Genomic DNA, 24011 nt, shown 5'->3' on the forward strand with positions numbered 1-24011 from the left:
AGGGAATAGAAATATGGGAAAGGTCATACTCAGAGGTGAGGGACTGGCCTGTTTAAGGAGTCTTATCACTAACTGTCAGTTTCTATCTCTGGAGATCCTCACCGCTGCACCTGCACTGACACAGAGCTGCTATACAAACACCCTCTAACTATTTGCTGTTGTCTTTATCCAGTGGTGGATTGGTGGCTTAGTAGGTGGTCAAACTGCTGGGGAGGCTGGCAGTGGGCAACAACAGTCACTCGTTAGGTGTGTGAACCGTTTTAAGGTGTTGTGTCATTGCTTTTTTACATCTTCTTAGAAAACAAAGAAATTACAGATGTAATAATCCGTCCAGAAGGCTTGGAAGAGCAAATTGTCTGCCACTGTTGACTGGATGAGGCAGAGTATTTTAACCCAGAGGTCTTTATGTACTTTGATCATTAGCTTGACTGGTAGTGTGATCTCTCTCCAGGCAAAGACAAACCATAAGACCGGGCAGCCACACTCAGCCCAAAGGTCGTAGAAGCTCCAGGAGTTTCTCAACGCGCCATCTTGACCTTAAGGTGTCAAAATGATCCATCGTGCTGAAGCATTTCATGGCTGAACTGAGAGAGAACCCAATTAGCGGTGCTTTTCCTAATGAAGATACTTTAAATAGAGAGTTTTTTAAGCCTTTTTCTGGATATCTGTCAAGCACAAGTTGTAGTTTGAGTGGGCCGTTTCAGAGTGTGATAATGCTGGAGAAAGCAGATGTTTGAAGTTCTGCAGATGTGTAAGTGGGAGCAGCTATCATCTGCTAAAATGGTCAGTACCGAACCAAGAACCTTTGTGTGAAAAACCCTTTCATATCAAATCCCTGTCAGCTTATGTTGTAAACATGTTTCATGTACTATTTACTACTATCAAAAGTTTTGAAATTTGGTACGCACATACTTTGTATCTAAGTATCTAACAGGACAACTTTGAATTTTTCTATTACTATTCTTTTATTAATAGTAAAAATTAAGATCTTTGAAAATGAGGAAAAAGCTATCATTGTGTTTCCATATCATGTTTTCCATATGAAATATCTATTTTACACTGCATGTGTGTGCATACCTTTGCTATTCAACTTATAATGAGTTAATAGATAAAAAACACTTGATTGTGCTCCTTGTAGTTTCTGAGATACAGACATTTTCTTATCATACTATATCTAGTATTTGGGCACAAGGGACTGTTGCTCTTAGTCTATTGCCCATGTGGCCAAATTCTAGGTATAATATGATAAGAAAAATTCATTTTGCAGCTAAACGGTTTGACAGATTTTGAGATTTTTTCACATTTGTGCTTAGGCAAACCCAAATTACATTTTTTAGTTGTGGGCAGAAATGGGTAGGGGTGGGAATCACCAGAGGCCCCACGATATTATCACCTCAACTTATTGCAATTTTAAACATTTTATATTGTATGTATTATATTTTATATGCTGAGTATTGTAATGAGATATATTACGATTTATTACCTTTTTTCAACTACAAATTATGCAGTTTGTCAACATCTGTTTTATCTAATAAGATACAGTTTTCACTCTGTTCATCTCAGAGTTTTCATTCACATATCTTGAGGTCAGAGGTCAAGTGACCCCTTTTGAAAATGGCCATGCGTAACTTTGGAGCATTATTTAGCGTTTTTCCCGACAAGTTTTTAACAACATAGTTTACATAGTACCAATCGATTCCTTAGGTTTTCTAGTTTCATATGATCTTCACTCTAGCCTTCTACAACCTCTGAAAGACAGAATAGCTGCCGTCGGATTGTAAAGAGGTTAATAGTTTATATAATAAAAGATAGATACTTGGCGTCTGTGTATCGATACAATATTGCCTCGCAAAATATTGCGATACTCTGCTGTATCGATTTTTCCCCCCAGCCCTCCAAATGGGTAAAGGATATACCACAAAAGCAGTAAAATACCTCAGTAACAATGTCCAAAAACGACATGCAAACCCAACTTCAAAGCTCTGTTTTTAGAAATCCCCCGCATGCTGTTTGGGAAGAGTGCATTAGATCCATGTTTCCTCCAGTCAGTCGTGCTTAATTTCATTCTCCCGAGTGGGAGCATTGTGACGTCCCTTAGATCACCAACAAAAATATGTTGTCCCCCATTTAGGAAAGGTCCGGTGAGACCCGGAGCTTGTTTGGGCTCAATGAACTGGATGTACCCACGTTGTTCCGTGGTTTCAAGTAATGTGACCCTGAATGAACATAGAGACCCAGTGGAGTAAATGCACTGTTCCTCCCCCTCCTTTTCTCTCTCTTTCTATCTTCCTACGCATGAGAGATCCCAGTCAGCTGTGCTATATATTCTCATGGTCAGGTCATTTTTTTAAAACAGGCTCGTCCTCAACTTGAATAGACTCCTTTGTGGTGAACATTTGCTGGAGGCTGGTTAAGTGGATTTTTGTTGGACTTTTCGTCTTTGATAGAAGATGTGATAAAAACTCAGGGAAGCGTTCTTGATGTTGACTTGTGGATGAAACTGACAGATGATGTATTTTTAGGTCGTCATGTTAGATTTTTATATACAACATACACTGAGTACCACAATGCTGCATGTCATCTGTGCCAGTTTTACAAGGAAATGGCTAATTATTACAGTAACTCAACATCTCAACGCTGTGCAGCACACTGGAGGGGGTGATATAGGATTTAGCCTGCTGGATTAGATGTACTGTAGTGGGTGACATGATCAGACTTTGGCCCACACACTACAATATTTGAGCTGAATTTTGTTAGGACACGTTGGACAGGGGATGTACTTCTAATGAGAATAGCCCACTTTTCATAGCACAGGTCCTATCTGCATCCAAACACAAATGGTCATTAGCATTTATTGAATTCCAGTGGAATTATATCATGATGATATGATCTTATCATGACATCGTTAACAATGTGTTTACATTGCAGTCAGTACAGACTACTTGGCGTACAAATGACACGCCAAAAAGCAAGAACGGCGTTCTTATTACATGCAAAATTACTTGCGATTACCGTGTCATTCATATGCCATTTAGTGCAACCGGGTTGATTGATTATATTATATTATATGTATTTGTTTAATAGTATAATCTACAGAAAATAGTGGAAAATGTCCACCACAAGTTACAAGAGCCCGGGGTGACGTAATACAAATGTTTGGCATTTCTGCCTGATAAATTACTTCATTACCTCCACCGAGGAGGTTATGTTATGGTTTGGTTTGTGGATTGTTTGTCCGTTTGTCAGCAGGATAACGGGAAAACTACTGACCTGATTTTCATGAAACTTGGTGGAAGGGTGTAGCATGGGCCAAAGGAAGAACCCATTACATTTAGGAGCAGAACGGTTTGATAAAGGTGGACTCATGCAGGTCAAAAGAGTAGAAATACTATTCTACGTCCACTGCTCACTGCCCATCACTATAAAAGTCACAACAACACGAGACTGAGGTCTAACTGGTCACAGATCAGTCATTCAGTCTGCTGATGTCAAATCAAGCTCAGCATGATTCGGGGGGATTAGCTACAGTACCATTGGGTCTAACTGGTTTCTTAAAACTGCAGTGACACTGCAGCATCCATCATGTCATCCATCCTCCCACTGAACCACACCAGTAGGTCCCACAGAGAACGAGCAGATGAGGGGAGTCAATACAGCTCTTTATTTCACCTCAACAATGGCTCTTCAGTGACAGCTGAGCCAGATTCCCTTCAGTCTGAGTCATATATTGGCCCGGACTGCCACCACATTCACTACTACTCCCTGTGATAATAAAGCTGTCTTTATTACATCGCTATTCATCGATGGGCGCCTATTTAATTCACTACCTAAGAGTCAAGCTGCCAAGCCTCTCCGGTTCATATAATCCTTATCATATTAAAACCCCTGCTTGAAAGCCTTCGTGAGTATTAGACTACCTTTTATCAGTCTTCTTTCGTGAGTGCCAAGTACAAAAGCTCACCGTCTTAGCCCCTGAGGGCTGCCTTACATACCGGTTACTCAACAAAAGTTTCTGTCATTGAAAGGACTGAACTTTTTCCCCTCAGATAAACTTTCCATCAGCTATTAGCCTAATCCTTTCAGTCCCACCACAGGAAGTGACACATGGTTTTTGCTCCGTCTCTCATGATTTCATCACTCAGTTTATCTCTCCTCACAGCTGTAATTCCTATCTGATTAAACTCAGCTTTGGGCTCTGAAACGCTGACCCATGCTTCATCAATGCATGCGTACCATGAAGGAGACCTCTCTCGCTGCTGCTGCTGAATAGTCCCATAGACCCTCGCAGTGCACGTGCACACACTAATGCAACGTATGACATCATCTGCCACTGTGTCAGAGTTTAGCTATAAATAGAGATGGATGATGGTGATGTTTCAGCTTAACAAAGCCCCCTCCCCTGTGAATAACATAAGGATGAAAACGGGCCATGTCACTGCTGCTTATCATGATGAGCAGCCAGCCAGGCGTGAATGATTTCGCCGCGTGTTCATTAAAGAAACACCTGATGTTACAAGCATATGCCATTAGTAAAGCACGGGCCGATCATAATGAGAGCATCACTGTTCCTTTGCGTTTGTGTTTCTGTGCTCATTGGATGTAGTACAAGGAATAACATTAACATTTATATGTTTCCGTCTTATGTGAGAGAGGTTTTGTTTGTGTATGCATGCATACAAATTAAAATGGTTTAGAACAAAAGAAACATAGGCGACCTTATCCTTATCCTTCACATTTTATAATACTGTAACACTAAAACCACTCGTACTTTCACAGAGATTTAAATTCTATAAATTAGTTCACTGTAATTTCCCAACAATCATCAGAAGTGTTTATGTATTTGTGCCAAAAACTGTAAATTGGCAGACAAATCCTTATCTGATTTTTTGACTCTGAAAAAAACGTATTGACCGGAAAAAATCCAGTGTCAGTCGGGCCCTACCAAGACATCATATCGTCATTTAAAGGGACTGTATGTAAGTTTTTACATGTATAAATGTGTTTTAATCGTTTTTTATTTCCAACGTGTGAATAGATTGTAACCTAACCTAAAAGATTAGACCTTCCGCGACTTTCTGGGTTTCCTCTATCAGCCTGTAGGCTGCTTTTAATGTGAAGAATGCGGGACGTTTTTTGGGGGAAAAATCGAACCAGATGTGACGTCATGCGCGCTCACGAGTGCCTTTATTTTCAGCTCCGCTTCAGGGCCAACAGTGTGCATCGATAGCTAATGTTTGGTTAGAAATGGCGTCCGCTTATTCCACCAACACAACTCAGACTCCAACACAAACTCATCGGAAGCACAAAAAAAACAAAGTTATATCTGGTGAAGCCCGTCTTACAAAACAGGAATGTGACCGACGTCGGAGGAAAACTAGGATCGACATCGGCCGGGCCTTCGATTCAGGGAGGGACCTTCGTTTGGTTTTGGGAATCAAAACGGACCCCGAGCTGGCAAAATTCCTATTGGACAGGTAAGCTGACATTACTGCCAAGTATATGAAATATGTAAGGGACAATGTACAGCGAGCCGGTCATTGTTGTGAAAGAAACCCAGACAGGGCGATACCACTCTCATCGACCTGAAGGGGTTTCTTTCACAACAATGACCCGCTCGCTGTACATTATCCCGCTTATTACACGGCTACTTACTTAAGAAATCAATATTTTGACACAAAAACGGTCCGTCAGAGTCCGACATCAGAACTGCGCCCATAGCAACAGTCTGCTATACATAGCAACGGTCTGCTATAAAGAACTTACAGACCGCAGAACGCTGTGATTGACCAATCAGAATCGAGTATTCAACACAGCCGTGTAATAAATAGTGATATTGTTGTTTTAGCTGTCAATCACGTTCAGTCTCATGTGTCACTGTTTTAACCGATGCCCGCTTGCATCCATGTAGTGCGTGTGGGTGTCACTGTTAACAAGCAATTTCTGATTCTTACATAGATCCCCTTTAATGAGGAAATCAGAAAACTCTATTGCTAATAAATTCTACAAGACATTACGTAATGGCTCGGCGTAATAAAACTGCATATAGACGCAGTATGTTTTTCACACTCAGTCGTCTTGCATTTATTCGGGACGCGCTCCGTCGCCAAACTACACATGAACAGAGATCACCGCAGAGCTCGTGTGTCAGGATCTTGCTGCGTGTGTTCGCATGCACGTGTGTCTTGTGTAAGTGTGTGTGTATGTGTGTAGAGTATGTGTAGACCGTCTGGGTCCGAGTTGTGGATTTAGACATCAGGAGCTTGGCATGCTGATTACAGAGGTCCAAAGCCACAGGGAACCACAGGAACTCTCTTCCTCTCTCCAGCACCATCCCTCCATCAGTTCGGGCTAATTTGCAGAGATGGAGGTTAACGCAACGCGCCTCGGGCTGCGGGCTAATATGGATGCTTTCTGTGCCTTTATGATAATCACATAGCTTTGCTCCTCTCATCCATGCTGCGTCTAAGCTTACCTTCACTCAATTACCTAATGCACAGTTAAGCAGTGAGGATTGTAACAGCACAAAGCACAATGAGGTATATTACACACTGTAGCAAACACTAAGCACTGCTGACAGGCTGTTATTGTTCCAGCTTAACTCATTTCATATGGATTTGTGTAGCCAATATTTCAGGCAGTTTTTATGCTTGCTCCAGTGCCACTCAAAACCACAAAAAGGAGTTCTTCCTGCAGAATGGATAAAAGACACAGTGGCTGCTTCTAGTCTATCTGCTATATCCACATACATACTGTACTTATCAATTGCTACAGCAGACTCCTTCTTTCCTGCAAGGGAGGATATCCCATTTTTACATCCAGCTCCCTCTCACATCTAATGATTACCTTATGGCGAGGAGGAAATGGCCAGCAGTGTTACCACAGCCATGCTGGGACAGACAGACTGCACTACTAGCACTTTTACAGCCCCTGACAGTCCAAATGACCTGAGAACGGGATTTAAATTGTCAAAGAGCTGGAAGAGAGGAGCCTACATGACTTATAGGTTAAAGAAACTGAGTTTTTCTGTGAACTGGATTCGCCTGTGCGAGTGTGTTTCTCCACGTATGTGTGTGTTTGTCATGAGTAACCGGGTCATGTATTGGTTATCATCATGATTTTTTTTTTCTGGTTCTCGCAGACGATTGGTTGAGTGCATCTCAGCATTCACTGGAAGTCGTGCCAGTTGCTGACTCAACATCAGACTTCGGCCCTGAGTTTTGCGCTTTGTTTTGACTACAGATTTTATGAGCTGTGAAACATCTTCACTGGTTGGGAATTTGTGATAATATGTTTAAGTATTGAGGTCAGAGTTTCTGTGTGGATTTTTCAGTGGATTATTCATACCGCTGGAGGCTTAGGTCTGCCTCATTTTTTATGTTTTGTTGTATTTTTAGCCATGCTAGTGGCACGGTCCCCTGACTTCTCATCTAGCATCACCAGCAGGTCTAATATGTTGGTTTATAACCACACTAATGACACCCAGATCAGCTTTAGCTGATTAGTGTTTAGTGCCAATTAGCAGGTCTTAGCATGCTAAACTAAAACGGTGAAAATGGTAAAGTAGTTATGGAGAACCATATATGTCAAATGAGTCCATGGGAATCTCAAAAGTGGGTTTCCAGACAAAGATTTGCAAATTGCATATAAATGATATGTTTACAATTCTCAGACAATCACTCATACCTTTTTATTGAATCCAGGCTCACTGTGTTCACTTAACCCAGCAGGTCAGCAGTTCTGGAAATACCAAACTAGTGAATGGGAAGCAGACTGAGAGATACGGCTTTCATTTTTTACCTGAGATGCATTATATTTAATATATTTGATGCAATGTGAAAAAGAAAAAACACATCAAGTCACTGAGTTTATATTAAAGAACAACAGCAGACCAGCTCTTCCGTTCTGCGTACACTCGGTCAGATTCAGTGGGAATCGTGTGTGTGTGTGTGTGTTGGGGGGGGGGCCATGTGGCTGCCATCAAACCAGGCTGGGAAGTCTGATTGGAAAATAGAGATACAATCAGATCTTGTTATCCCCAGATTGCTGTAATGATGTGTACTTACAGTGTCTGAATAACTCCCGGGCTTATTCAGGATGGTTCATTGTGTTTAAGAGGACTGCTCGTCAAAAATGAATTCCAGATTCAAAACCTCACAGCTGTTATTGTAGAAAAACCCTGAGAACCACCATCACCATCACAGTGGTACTTAAGCATTACTCAGATGATGTCTCTCTGCTGTTTAGAAGATTGGTCGCCCATTATTTTATATTTCCCCAATTTGATAGAATAACACGTACAAAATGAAAATCTTTCTGGAGCGAGCGATGGGAGCTCTTTGTGTTTACAAAAAATACATTTCCTCACAGTTTGCATGAGAGCACGGGGTCCGCTTTTAAATTTGGCTTGTGTAGATGAGTGATGTGAAGAGTTGTGTCGTCCCCGTACATGCCCCAGGTTGGATGTGTAGGCTGGAGCAGCAGCAGCAGGGGACACAAATGAAGAGGACAGCGCCTCTTTCTCTCTTTCTCTCTCTCTCTCTCTCTCTGTGCATGTGTGTGGGCATGACGGAGACGAGGCATCGCATGGGGAAGATGAGTGCCGCGTAGCGCTCTGGTGAGGTCATCAGACTGTGGCTAGCAGCACCACCACTCTCTTTTTCATTCTCCAGCGTCTCCTTGAACCTCTGCGGTTATGTTGGGACAAAGGAGGTTGTTTGGGGACATGAGGGAATAAAGAGAGTGTTTGTGCCTGTTAGGCCTATTACAGCACTTGATAATGTGCCAACACATCGATCTAGTGTTGGTGTGATAGATTTAATTTGACACTGAACCACAGATCAATACACTAAAGGTGTTTGCCGACACGCCACGGCGCCCTTCAGAGTTTAGTTTGTGTTGATCTCGCGTGTGTTTTTCACCCCTGAAGACATGAGCAGCATCAGCTCCTCTTCCTCACCTTTATCTCCTTTCTTCTTCCCCTCCATTTACCTCTTTCACTACTCGCTCCTCCTCTTCTTCCTTTCATCTTTTATCGTCATCCCACTGTTCTTTCTCCTTCATTGTGCATCGCCGCCCTGCAGGCATCCCTTTAGTGTTGGCTGGCATGCTGGTGAGTTTTTTTTTTTTTCTTTGCTCGACTGTTATATAACTATATTTAGCATGTTTGAGTCACGCGTTTGGCCATAGGTCGTGCTCTGAAGTGACGGCTTACATTAATGTGCACCCCAAGGCTCACCATCCACCCGTAGTCAATGTGTGATACACAGTTTTTTTTGGGAGGGATGTGTGTGTGTGCTTGAGTTTGACTCACATGAGTGAACAAGCACACGTGTCCGTCTGTGCCTCATGACCATCTGCGTCGTCGGGTGAAAATATAGGCTACGCATTTGGTATATGTAAGTCAAAGAAAAAGGAAAAAAAAGTGTGTATGTTTACAGGGTGTACTGTCATGCGAGAGGAATCTGCTCAGATAACCCTGGTTTTAAGTGGATGTTCCAGTGTTCATATGCATTTTCTTTTTCAGTTTGAGTGTGTACATGTGTGTGTGTGTGTGTGTGGTGGGAGGGTCTGGCTGTATCTCGCCAGCAGGTCGAGATGATGGAGAGGGCAGGTGATGAAAGGTATGAGTGAGGGAGGCCCTCTCAGTCTGTCCTCTCTTGCATCAGTTTGTCTGAATTATGTCCTTTACAAGCTCAAACAACTTCATTTACTGTAAAACAGCAGTGAACAGCTTCTTCTGGCACCAGGAAACACAAGGAAGTCAGGATTACTCATTGGATTGATATGTGGTTGCAAAACCAAAATAGTTTCAAAAGATTTAATTTGTACTTGTGTTGTTTAAAGGTAGGGTTGGTAGAAATTAGAGCAGTGGTTCCAAACCTTTTCCTTTAGGGGACCCCTTTTCTATCATTGAGTAAACTGACAACCCTGACTAAGTGACATATTTTAAGGATATTTCATTTTATATTCAATACATAACAATAACCGTACATAACAACTGATAAACTATACAATTAACACTTATAGAGAACGCAATAACTGCAGGAAGTTTGTGTAAAACGAGTGATTTGGATCGATTTTGAGCAGATTATTTCCTGTGAACATTGCATCAGATGAGTTTTCCTGTTACTTTTAGGATCTTTTAATACAATTTTCTGTATTAGACTGTATAGACTGTAGGTATTTATTCTTCGAAGACCTACAGTGGTCGAAACATGTTGGCTTTTTAAACAATTTAGCCACTACAATAAAGGCTTTTTAATATATTTCCTTCCTCGTTGCCGCTTGTTTTAATATTTTGGAGTGCCTGGATTGCCTTCCTGTTTATCCTTTTCACTAACAGCTTTGAATAAACTGCAACAGTAGCAGCGCTTCATATGCGCACAAACACATGGCATACATGTGTGTACGTGTATGTCGGAACATGTGTGTTGTGTGTAACGCATAATGAGAGTCAAAAACATGCATAAGCACATGTTGTCTGCTATTTTGACCCTGACCCTGTGATTAACTGCAACGTTTTAAGTCTGGAAAATGATCACGAGACATAAAGAGAAAGCGGGCAGCCAAAAGAGACACGTCTCTATTTTTAAAACCACACTTTTGTCACAGCACCAGCATCCAGATTTCCATATGGATTCAGCATCAAAAGACTCATTTAGAATTTTTTTTTAACACCTTGATCAGAATTTAAGTTGTGGTCGCTGTGGGCACATGGTTGTACTTCAGTGGCATTCTTGCACAAATATCAAAGGAGGCATCTGACTTTATTTATCAAAAACACAGTATTTGGATAACACGCCATCACAATCACAGAGACTGCTGACCAGACAAGTTGAATAGAGTTGCCCTTCAAAATAAAACAATCTGACGTTGACCGCCCCAACACAGACCAAGTCGACGGTCGGCCGTCGCTGAGCGTCCGTCGGCCTAGTTTTTCTGGTGTGTCCCGCACCCATCAGTGAGAGAAATCACTCTGATTGGCTGTTCAGCATAAATTAATCATTGCACGATAAGAGAAACGGACGTGAGGAAAGCAAGCAAACTAGTAAAGTCAAGAGGAAAAACACAGAGGGCTCTTCTCATTTTTCATCTTTATCTAATCTGATGATTCCAATACACGGATATTTTCACAGCGACATGGCCATCTGGAATGAGGCTAAGAATACAGACTACAGCGACCTGCTGGAGAGTTGTTCCATCCCACGCAGGCGCAGAACATACGTCCTAACTGGACGTCGGCTGTAGTCTTTGCGTTGTGTTCGAGTGCAACTTGTCGGCCAAAATAAAGGCGGCCTGAGGCGACGCAACAGGCGGCCTTCGTCGCCGCTAGTTCTCTGATGTCGGGTTGGTGTGTCTAATCCTTTATTAGTTAATGTATGAATACATACAAATATAAATAAGAACCATAATGGCAATCCCTTATTACTATTACATGTTTTAAATGGCATAATATCAATACAATTACATCTTGGCTTGCACACTGAAATAGCCATTTAGTCCAAAACTTCTACATTCCAACTAAATAATAATGTAAAGAGGTAAATCACACTTCATCGGCTTATACAAATCATGTTTTCACTCCGATCTTTAGAATTAGTCAGAGGGCCTTACTGAGGCTAAATCTACTCTCAGTGCAGTTACACTTGAATATCCCTAATCTGCCTCCTCTGCTCTGCTTCTCCTCACTGCTTTATTACGGATGTCAGAAACGGCCCCAGGACTGCAGGGGAGTGGAAGCTCTGTGTGTTTGTGAAGCGGTCTGTATCACTCAGGATGCTCCACCCATCTACCATTTTGTGTTCATATTATAAATGTATATTGTAAAATGTAAAATACTGTGAGGATTCTTAGTCTTAAAAGCTCTGAAATGTCTGAAATATTTGGCCGCCGAGAGCTAAATGCTCTCCGTATCAGAGTGGGGCAGATAGAGAGAGGCGTTTGTCATCACTGCATGCCTGGAGAAACACCAGGTCATACAGTATCAGTGCTTCATCCAAGCACCGACCTCACCCAGGAAAGATGTTCATATTGGGTCCAACACTACCAGATTGTGTGTGTTTCTGTCGTCCGTCTGTGTTTGCATGCACGATTGCTGCTAGTGTTGCTATGTGTAAATCTGGCCGATGTCAGTTGAGGAGGGATGTTCCTTGTAAGAAAGAGGAAGAGGAAGTGAGCTGTGCCTTCTCTCCCTGACACAAAAACAAAGATTGTGTGTGCGTATTGTGTTTTCTTGGGAGTTTCTCATCAAGACGACGGCTCCCTAAGCGGCCCCTGACCTTGTCTCAACTGCAAGTTGAGGATCAGAGTCTAAGCATGACGTGTGCGCTGCTCTGGTAATACCGGGGATTTTTGCCGCAGACATAAATTCTGCTGATAATGCGTTTAGACTGTGAGCAACATGATGAACATCATGATGTCCAGTCATTTCCTACAGAGCTGAGGCTGAGAGACAATCAGCTGACGGACGGGATGTCAACAAGCTTGTTGACATCTTATAACACTGATTATGATTATAAACAAACCGTATTAAGAAGCACATCATACACAAGGACCCGGGACAGAATACTCTTATATAATAAAACTCAGTAATAATAATACTCAGTCCACTCAGATGATGACTTTATGTGTACCATAGACTGTATATAAGAAGCGGACGTATATAATAAGACATTTTTAGGTGACCAACATTTTATAATTAACTTTCATGAGCTAAAAACACACTGTGAAAGTTGTAAGACGAAAACACGGAAAACTCCCAGACCGGACAGCGCTGTGGTAACGACCTGTCAATCACGAGGTAGCCACGCCCTACAGCATACCCTGCTTTATGGTCTATTTGACTCTAAATGGGACCATAATTTACTAAATGAACATCATGCTGTATTGAAGAAGACTTGAAACTAGTGATTGAGACCATAAACTCATGTTTACAATGTTTACTGAGGTAATAAATCAAGTTAGAAGTAGGCTAATTTTCTCATAGAATTCTATACAATCTGACTCATTTTTGCAACCAGAGAAGTCGCCCCCTGCTGGCTGTTAGAAAGAATGCAAGTTCATGGCCACATTGGCTTCACTTTTCAGACCGGAAGTAGCCACTTGGTTTCTACATCCTGACTAGAGGTGATGATGACATGGAAGAGTGTGTTTTGTTGGTATAGTGCAGGATATCTTGGTGGACTGCTGGAGTTTTTCCTCTATAATAAGTGGACTGAGTTTATTTTCAGATTAGGACCTTTGGTCAAAGGGTTAAGGATCTATTTCAAAGACACAATAGAGCTTCAGTGTCAGGGGAGCGTCTTTGTGTATGTATGTGTGTGAGGGAGACTAGATTCAGTATCTAGTGAATAATAGAAAACATTGGAGAGAGCGAAGGGAGAACAGAGGTACAAAAGTGTCAGCTTGTGTTTATCTGGGATAACAGCCTGCATCATGTTGGTGTGTGTCGGAGAGAACGAGCGCTACAAGAGAGAGAAGGCAAAAGAAAGCGACTCCATATGACTCGCACATGGCTGCGGACGTCTGCTCCGTTCACTTGTTATCCTGACAGACTGAAGACATTAAAACTTGGGAGGAAGTAAGAGCGAGGAGGGAGGAAAAGGAGGGAGGAGAGAGAGAGGGAGGGTTGAGAGAGGGGGACAGGGTGACTAAGTTAGGAGAAAGGGGAAGTCTTCATGAAGAAAAAAAAAAAAGGGGAAGGCAAGGAGAGAAAAAGCAGAGGTTACATGTGGCTATTTGAGGTAGCCGTTGAGTTATGGAGCGAGACAGAATAGCCGGTAAGTTGTGGCTTTTTCCAACTTATTTCATACTTTAACGCTGAGAAGGCTTTGTTTGGGAGGGACTTTATTTGACTCTTTTCTTTGTCGCTTCTTAGCAGTGGCAGTAATCAGCTATAAGCTACCGTGGTTGTGTTGGCTTTATTTCACCAGTTAGGGTGGTTTAGAAACCTCTTCTGTGTCTGTATGTCTGTCTACATGTTAACTTTACCCCTCTTATTTATTTCTCTCATGTGTTGTCTGACCTTTTCAGACGTTTCCTCTGTCATTCTCATTGAATGAACCACCACAGTTAAGCTCTCTGTGAAGTGCACACACTATTTCTGAGTAGCTACTACCATAAGCAGAGCAACATTGAGTAAACCTCATGTGATGGGCTGTCAAACACGACTTCCCAGATCCAGGAAACGTAATCTTCAACTGTGCAAAGTGGCTGCTGTGCTGTAATTGGCAGCCTCGGGTTCGGATACTGACTTAACAGCTGACCCACATACAGTACGCGCAAACTATGATCCGACTATACACGGAGGGAGTTAAATCACCACATGATTGGATTTTAAGCAGAAGGAGTCCAGTTGTCAGATTAATTCTGACTGACACAGATGGTTTATTTTTAAGTTACGGGGAGTGGAAACCAGAGCTCATATGTCGGCTTTTTGTTTTTGACAGACAGCAGTACTCTTTTGAGGAATGTTTAGCGTGCATCAGAGTCTGTTTACTGTCCCAAACGCATGTGGCGTTAAAAAAACTCTCAGTAGCTTCTGGCATGACTATTCCTCAACAGAGATCCCTCTTGTTTCCTTTTAACAAGTCACTCTTTTATTGATTGTAATTGTTTAGTGCCAATTGAGATTCAGTGCTCGGGGCCCATATGTGTTCAGTCTGTGCTGAGAGGATAAGACTAATCTGGCATCTTACTGTGATTAAGGCTGGACATCAAGCTGGGTCGACACGTTGCAAATTAGCCTTTAATTCGACTGTTAATAAAGTGGCTGGGTTTGGTGAGCCGTGTGATGCATACAGACACACCGCGCACCCTTTTTTCAGATTTTTTATCACCACTTGGTGGCAGTGTTGCAGTGTCATTTTGTCCTCTTCTGCGCAGCCACCATTTCCCTGTTGAAATGTTCCATGTGGATGATTCATATTGTGCAGACAGAGGGATTTTTTTTATGGGAGAAATGGAGGAATTTAGTAACTCCAGTTGGGGCCGTGTGGTAGAGAAGTGAGGTGGTGCAGCATTATGGCATGCATCACTCCCCCCTTCCTCCTCACTCCTCTCAGTTAAGGAAGTCCTGCATGGGCTGAGCGACTTCCTGGTTTTCAACCTGTGCTGTGTTTGGACCTGTTGCCTTGACAACAGCCATCGCCCCGACCTCCCCCCACCTCTGATCCCTTCAGACTTTGTTTTGATAGGAGTTCAGGCTGTAGGTGGCATTTTCAACCTCTTGATTGTCATCTGCAACACCTCCATCTTGACCCTTAAGTGCTTCCTACTTTGCTTTTTCCCCGAGCCTGCTCAAGATTAAAATAACACGTTCAACGTGACGTGTCATCTGCCATGACTGTCCAGTACGTATGGTCACCACATTGACAGTCGCTAATTGGTGACGCACTGCCGTGAAAATACAGAACAAAGGGAAAAGAAAAGAAAGGGATTCAGTCTGGAAATGAGAGAAACCGTCGTGTCATGTTGCTTTATGCTCTGCCAATTAAACAGGAAGAAAAAATCGCTGTCTCGTCTGCTGAGATGACACTAATTGCAGTATTTGTGTGGCCTGTTTAGCATCAAACTGACAACAATAAAAGCAGAGATTCAGTAGTTTGAGTTGAGGATTACAAGTTGGACAACCTTCTTTGATAGTTTTTGACATGTTTATACTGTACACTCCCCTTAGGGGAATAAGTCGATTAAAACCTGTTCGCATTTGTTAACATGAAGGCCAGGACCCATACATTCCCTACTTTTCCCCCCCTATATTCTATCATACATAATATTGTGATTCATGATGTAGCACTTAGGGGTGGGGGATGAAATTGATACAGTATGGCAATATTTTGCGTGGCAATATTTTATCAATACAGGGACGTCAAATATCTTTTATTATATAAACTATTAACCTCTGAACAATCCGACGCCCGGCTGAGTGAAGGAATCGATTGGTACCAACCATGTCATTTTAGCTTGTCGGGATGAACGCTAAATAGTGTTCCAAAGTTACGCTTAATTTTGGTGAGGAAAAACTGGCATTTTAAAGGGGTTCCTTGACCCCTGACCTCAAGGTATGTGAATGAAAACTCTGAGATGAACAAAGTGAAAACTGTATCTTATGAAGCTGGGCATACACTGTACGATTTTAGAGATGTTGTTGTATAACTCCTACTCCTACTGTACGAGTAGATCGCTTGCGATGTAAAGCCAAAGTTCACCATTTAAGTGCTCACACTGTACGGTCCGATCGTCAGCCACGACCTGAGTGCTCACACTGTATGTGTAAAATAGAAAAAAAAACACGGCCCGTCGGCCCTCTGCGGTTGACAGTTGCGAATAAAGATTAGTTTGAAAGCTCTGAGGCAGGTAAAGTTTGTTTGCTAGCAGAGGTCTGTACGGGTCACAATGCTAACAAGGCAGAAACGTACAGCCTCGATCATCTGTGACATCCTGTCTGCTGAAACGTCTAAAAAAAAACGAGGCGCCGACGTATATAGACTCGCAGGTGGCTCGGAAGAAGTTTACAGTATGCCTTGTATCACTCTTTCTATTAAAAGTCAACATTTGACTTATTTTGGTTCCTCTTGGTCTCATAAAGAGCAGCACATGATGTTCAATGGTACTTTTAAATAGGCCTTTAATTTAACTGTACTTTAATGGTATGTGAGCTCTCGCTCTCTTTGAGTCTTTCCCTCTTTTTCACATGTGAATCTACAGTTTTAGAAGTGCTGATGTATCCACCCAGAGCCCTGTATACTCTCACCCTAAAACCCACGTGCACAGATCCCCACCCACTCCTCCACAAACACACATAAACCCGGAGTTAAAGGAACTCAAGGAAATCACAGAGCTCACCATGTTCCATAAAATAAGTGTACAGGATATCCTCTATGAGTGAACGCCCCGCCGTCCTCCTCCCACTGCCCTCCCAGTATCTCACCTCATATTGTTCCTCAGATTATTATTTCGTAATGATAAGTGAGGGAGACTGTGAAAGCAGCCAGCACGGGGAGTTCAGGAAACGGACCGGGAAGCCCCACCTTCAGTCCACCCAAGGGAGGATCTCTGACAGGTGAAATTATTCAACGTGATGGAAGCACAGGTCAAGCCAGGGGGTGATATAACAGAAATAGATCCTCAGTGAACGCTCATTCAGGTGGTTGTTTACAAGCAGCTGTGTTTGTGGTCAGCAAGGTGCAAAGAGGAAATCAGCTAGTGTCAAACTGTAAATACAGAGACAAGCTAAGGGTGGGGATCTTGCATTTCATGCACAATACATGTGCACAAAAACAACAATATGTGTTACTTTTCATGCCACCAGATACATGTCTGTCCATAATTATAGTATTATTACATTATAAACTTTTGATAAATGCATTTTTGGAACATATTTACAGAATTTTATGCAAAAGATGCACTCACAATGGTCAGCATTTAACTCACCGTATTTAACAGACGTGTATTTCTTTAAAGCATCACAATACCGAAATAATATTTTATGCAAACTTCTAAAAATGAAATGTGATAAAGGCAAGATTGCAAGCATTTCTATTGCCTCCGCACAACACTCAACATAATGGCTCACTAGCCAGTGGGGCACGCTCACATGCACTAAAAGGCACGCACGGCCGGCCCGGCTATGTAAACAAAGCACAGAGAAGCTCTGATCACAACACATACAGAGAGGGAGAGTGACTTCATTCTCTGCTCAGGTAGCCATTACTCCTCTATATCTTTATATAGCAAATAGTTCTTTGCTGCTATATTAACGCTCTGAATATCGAATTTAGCAACTTTAAGTATTTTATATTTGTGACTTTGGCATGAATTCATGGAACAAATACGTTTTGCTCACAAATTGCAGCACGTGACACTAAGAGTACATCACTACATCAAATAAATCACACATTTTTTATCTGTTCAAAATGTGCCTTAAAAGGAGATTTGTCAAGTATTTAATACTCTTATCAACATGGCAGTGTGCAAATATGCTTGCTTTGTACAAGTGCATGTATATATCTTTTATTGGAAATCAGTTAACAACACAAAACAATGACAAATATTGTCTAGAAACCCTCACAGGTACTGCATTTAGCATAAAAACATGCTCAAATCATAACATGGCAAACTGCAGCCCAACAGGCAACAACAGCTGTCAGTGTGTCAGTGTGCTGACTTGACTATGACTTGCTCCAAACTGCATGTGATTATCATAAAGTGGGCATGTCTGTAAAGGGGAGACTCGTGGGTACCCATAGAACCCATTTTCATTCACATATCTTGAGGTCAGACGTCAAGGGACCCCTTTGAAAATGGCCATGACAGGTTATTCTCGCCAAAATTTAGCATAGACGTTATTTAACCTCCTTCGCGACAAGCTAGTATGACATGGTACTAATGGATTCTTTAGGTTTTCTAGTTTCATCTGATATGTATCTTCACTCTAGCTTTAAAACTAAGTAAGTAGGTAAGATGTGAGAGCATCATCTATACTTATATCACCTCTGACATTCAAACAGACATGAAACTAAATGTGCACGTTCTAATCTTCACAGTGGTATCACCCCTGTAGGTGTGCACTTTGTCCACAGATGGATGTTCATGTGATACTTGGGTGTTTGCTTGCAGACTAGATAACTGATACAGATGACATTTGGGCTCAGTATGACAATTTCCTGCACAGCAAATAACATCCAAGTCTTAAAACCGCTGCAGCAATGTTGCTGCCAGCATAAACTGTCCACACAGCTATTAGGCCAATTTAAAACAGCTTACTATGAAAGAGTCAAGGATAATAGGTTTTCCAAAGAACTGTCATATTAATAAAAACGTGTATGTGAGTAGTGGGGCATGGATCAAATTGAGTTTAAAGCAAGGCCGTATGTGTTACTCTCAATGAACTACCTCCCTCTGTCTCGCTGCTCTGTCTTAAAACTATCTATTGCTTCTCCTTTTCTCTTTATTCTTTCTCTGGATTTGTGCAGCGGTTTCACTACCCTCTTTAATTGCACAATGTTCCTGCAGTGACAGCGTGTTATTTAGACTCTGCTACAATAAGTGAGTTTATTCCACCAACATTAGGAAGTGTAATTTTGCCTCCTTCCTGGACATGTGGGTCAAACTGATCATCTATAAGAGGTGTCATTTAGATAAATGCTGAAACCGCAGACATGAGCTCGTTGGTGCAAACAAGTAAGACTCAAATAGAGAGGTTGGGTTTGTGCAACTTCCTGCCAATAAATGTTTGTGGTTGTGCTGAATTCCTGTTTGTCTTAAACTGACCAAGCAACAAAGCCTAGAATCTGAGGTTCATAGTAATGACTCCTGTATCAAATATATATTGATATACAAAAACAAAGGGATGTATTAATAATAAAATATCAATTGCAGTGAAAAAATTGATAAAGTTGGAGCTATTTAGGCATCAATCATACAGTGAATTTGTAAAGAAAAATGAATTTAACAAGGTACAAAGTGAATAACAAACCCCACAAAGATGAATCCAGCATGAAATCTGACGACCTCGCTGATGAAAACAGGAAATTACTTAGGGGGAACAACACTGTGTGTATTCATAAGTAGATTACACACTATCACACACACATAATTGTTGCTATTAACAAGGTGTGAAACAAACACGACTCCCTCAGCGACACAGAGATACAGATATGGGGCTGAATGGTTTTGGTTAAGCAGATTTCGGCTACTACAGTATGTGCATAGACCTCTGTGTTTACGGTGCTATTTCAGGGGCACCGAGACGCACAAACACACCCGCATCCACACTTACAGTCAAGTAACCACATGTGCACATGCTTGCATAGGCACATATTCACATAATGTTACTCATGGTGCAAAAAAAAAACACACAACACACACACACAACATCTCCAGATGTTGTTTTGGAGCGTTCCCTCATTCTGTCGCTCAGCTTTACCTCGCAGCAGCCGGCCCAGAGTGTGTATCCATGTTTAGATAAATACACACTGGCTGGGGGAGGTGTGTGTTTCACACACCGTGTGTTTTGGTTTAATTGAATACTACAGAGGCTTGTGGCATATGGTTTACAGTGCAGCCCACTCGGGCCTGCATGGGCGCAGAGAGCCCACACACTTTGTTACGTATAGTGTACGCATTTATACAGTATATATAGGTCTACTTGTATACAGTATGTGAAAGTGCACTAATTCACATGCACATACAGATGCATTTTCACATGCTTGTTGAGGTATATCCATAAACATGCATGCACTGCATGCACAAACACATCTAACTATAAAGACATGCAGTATTGAATTTGGTGCAATTTGGACACGCAACATGTTCCATATTGATAAACCTTGCATTAACAAGCACACAGCACTCTGTGCAGCAGCAGGAGTGAGGCTTCAGGGCTCTGCAGACTGAGACGAGTATGTCGTCCACAGCGGTGCAGACCGCAGCTCTGCGCTCCGAACGGGCACGAGCCTCCAACAACGCTGCAAGCAGCAATACCAGGAGCCAAGCAATCGTCCCGTTCTGAACGGGTACACGCTCCGAATGGTTGCAGCTCATTGACTGTCGTTCACTTTACAACCAAACTCTTCTTCACTTCCCTGGAATCAACATGAACGGACAGCCAACTGGAACTCGAACCAGAGTGTATTTCACTGGCGCGACCATGAGTAAGCCTGTGTGTGTGTTTTTCCCCCCGTGAGTAACACTGTATTTCCCCGGTGTAAGACTTGATTCTAACTTATAACACTAATACCGTTACCGCCAACAAAATACCTCCGCTAATTAGATCCATGCTCTACTTTATAACCGTGGTGGTCATGACTAAGCAAGAGACTAATACGCCTATTTGGAAATTACCTCCTCTAAGTGTGTTTCACTGATGTTTCTGACCGGCGAGTAACCAATCTGGGTGTTTTTCCCGTGAACCAAAGTGTATTACACCGGTGTTTCTGACCGCGAGTAGCCACGACTTGTGTGTGTGATGCAACTATGTCATGGCAGGTGTATAGCTGAGGACCCCAGGAAAGCGCAGTGTCGAGTGTGAAGTTGTTTGGATGAGCGGTTCTCGAGAAAGCTGCAAGCAGCAACACCACAGGCCAAGCATTCAGCCTGTTCTGAACAGGCATGTTTTCAACGGGCACGGCACTAGTTTACTATAAATGCCCACACACAGCTGTCAGGGTGATGATGCATAATATGTGACTCAAAGCTTAATTGCACAACATAGGACAACAAACGTCTCGGGGGACAGATAGTCTACCCAGTAAAGTTCAGATAGAGTAAAATGCGAATACTGTGTGTGCCATACTCTGGCCTTTATCCGAAGACACCTTTGCTTGTTGCAGTTATAAGAAATAACCAGACTGCACCATAAACACACACAGGGTTATTCTGTGTGTGTTATTCTGTGTTAGCGTCGACCTCTCAGGTGTTAGGGTTAGGGGCCACTGGGTGGGCTTGGCATCTTATTAGTGCCCCTTTTGAATGGAGCTTTTCATTCAAATGGGATTTTCCTGAATACTCACAGGCTATAAAAGTGCCAGGCACTGGTGCTGTACCTTTTTGCCTTCACTAAGGGTGAAACACTTGTGATATCTGATGTGTGACGGTATCGAAGTAACGATATATAGCGATACTGAATATTTGAAACGGTTTCAATGCTCATTTTCCACAGTATCGATACTCTCCAACAGCGAGTTGACACATACTTGCACTGCTATTTATCTTCTTTTTTTATTTTATGTTTAATTTAATGTTGTTAATTTTTCCCCGTGGTACAGAAAATGGTATCAAATATTGATATTTTTAAACGTATTGTATTAAAGTTAGATATTCCAGCATCATGATAACACTATGTGACAGTATCTCTTGGCTATCTAGAAGAAGTGGAAATGCCAGCTTCCTGTGGCCCGTAGCTTTAGTTTTAGGTTTCCTTTGAGCGCTGATTGTGCACCAGCTTCAACATTCACTGTTTTGACCTTAACCATTAGTGTGGTAATGGTAAAGCTGACCCAGAATCAGGGACAATTCATCACTCATCTACAGTCACGTCTGGCTCCAAACAGGAAGCTGTTTAAAGCCGCTCACTCATGACCAATGAGTAATTACAGCGATAGCATCACCAGTTCATGGATAAGAAATACTGCGGCCCCGTCCCACAGGGAGACAGTGGATGCGGTTAAGTAAATGCAAGGCCAGCTTTGATATTTCATCACTTTTCTCAACATCTTTTCAACAACAGTTTCTCTTGTCGTCTCTAAATTGGCCGCAGCAGCTTCAAGGACATGAAGTGTAACCATACCCGCCACATCAAAAGCCGGCTTGTCGTCGATGTCCCTCCCAACAGTAGTGCTGGATTACCTGGTCAGCTGTGTCCACCAGGCTCAAATTCCCATGTTCTTCGGTGTCACAGAGGGCGCGTTGGTGCACGAATCCCCCGCTGATTGCCCAGAGGCGCTGTCGTATATCCCTAATGTCAACTTTCTCCACGAAGCCTCAGACTTTTCTGTCACAGGAAAGCAGCTCCTACACAACTGACTGCACTTTAATTATCGTGTCAGCCAGTTTGTGGAGGTTGTTTACTCAAAACTGAAGCCTCAAACTCTCACTTTAAACTGCCATCCCTCTGTAGCTGTGACAGAGTGGAACTGGCCATTTGAGGAGTTGTAACAGAAGATCTCGTCTGATTGCGGGTTAACTGGGTTATAAAGTGGCGGCGTGACATGTCGTCCACTTTCACTGTCAGAGCCGCTTCAGAGGCTGAATGAGGAAATCAGACCTGAGAGCCACTTTAGTGGAGAAGGGTCTCGGGGAATGACGGGGGTCTGTTGTCTGCGTGAATGCTTGCATGTGCATGTACGAGTGTGTTTGTGGGGGGCAGGGGAAACACACACACACACACACACACACACACACACGCACACTAACACACATACACAGGACATGAGGGAGAAGGGGGAGTGTGTTTCTAGCTGCAGGGAGGGGTGGAGATGGGAGGAGGCTTTGCCTTTTCGCACTCTCTGAAGTCTGAATGCAGCGATATAGAGAAGTTAGTGGCAAGTCAGAGAAAATAAGTTGCTCTTTTAAGAGAGTTGTCGACTTGGACTTGTTTTCTCATTGACTCTATTTTGGATTTTGTTCAGAATTCACTTGAAAGTTGAAAGAAAAATAAGTTTTTTTGGTGAAATTTCATGCCTGAAAAATGTCTGATTCTGGAGTCAATCCACACTTGGAAGGAATTATTTCAGATTTTGAAGGTTTGTTAATTTCTTTCACTTCTACCATCTGTCAGCTGTTTATGAATAGTGTTAATAATGAACAATTATCTATGTATGTGTGTGTGTGTGTGTGTGTGTGTGTGTGCCTGTGTAGTACTATGCATGTGTGTGTGTCTCTGCTTGTTACTGTTAAAAACAGGGTGGTGAGCACATGCGAGCCAAGTCCCTGCAGCCTATAGTCTGTTATTGATTATAACCCAAGTTACGTCAATAATAGAAACAAACACAGCGCTGACACCACACTATTCCAGCACCGGAAAGCCTTCAGCTGAAAGCGCTGCGATGGAGACAGTGTGGAAACCTCAGCTCTAAGAGCTAACATCTGTCTAACCTCCTGATACAACATTCACAACTGTGTCTCTCCTTTGTTTTCTAAGCCGGTGTGTTGAGCTGACATTAGTTCCCTTTGTCCTCCTCTTCCTCCTCCACCATTCTGTCTGTCTTCCTTCCCCACCTCTTTCCTGTTCCTCCTCCGGTCAGACTGCGTCCCTCCAGCTGCTGTTTGGTCTGATGCTCACTGTGAGACGTCAGAAACAGTATCAATTCTCATCACAGGAAGTACTCTAAGCTTTTTAAGCCATATTACTAGTAGTGTTTGATCAGTTCAGACAGCACAACTTCTGTCCGATAGTTTACACAGATTAATTTAATAACCTGTTGACAGCTTGCTTGTGAATTCATCCGTGTTGCTGTCATCTCTGTCTCATGTCTGACTGTAGGGCTGGGCAACAGGACATAATATAATAT

The 24011-nt window shown here is 42.4% G+C and overlaps 1 protein-coding gene across 4 annotated transcripts in view; it reads left to right on the top strand.

Annotated features, from left to right (window-relative positions):
• sept9b (septin 9b) overlaps window positions 1-24011 on the top strand; it is a 91853-nt gene that overhangs the window by 2403 nt on the left and 65439 nt on the right. Inside the window, exon 1 of one of the 4 annotated variants that reach the window (XM_037764425.1) lies at window positions 13661-13778. The exons of 2 other annotated variants lie outside the window; for them this stretch is intronic. In XM_037764425.1, coding sequence (XP_037620353.1) covers window positions 13757-13778 — 22 coding nt within the window. In that variant the 5' untranslated portion in view covers window positions 13661-13756. Of the gene's footprint in view, window positions 1-13660; window positions 13779-23017; window positions 23244-24011 lie in introns of those variants that run through there. One more of the 4 variants, XM_037764423.1, reaches the window with a different exon arrangement.

The sequence above is a fragment of the Sebastes umbrosus genome, chromosome 3 (genome assembly GCF_015220745.1).
Source record: "Sebastes umbrosus isolate fSebUmb1 chromosome 3, fSebUmb1.pri, whole genome shotgun sequence".
In the NCBI taxonomy this organism is placed as follows: domain Eukaryota; kingdom Metazoa; phylum Chordata; class Actinopteri; order Perciformes; family Sebastidae; genus Sebastes; species Sebastes umbrosus.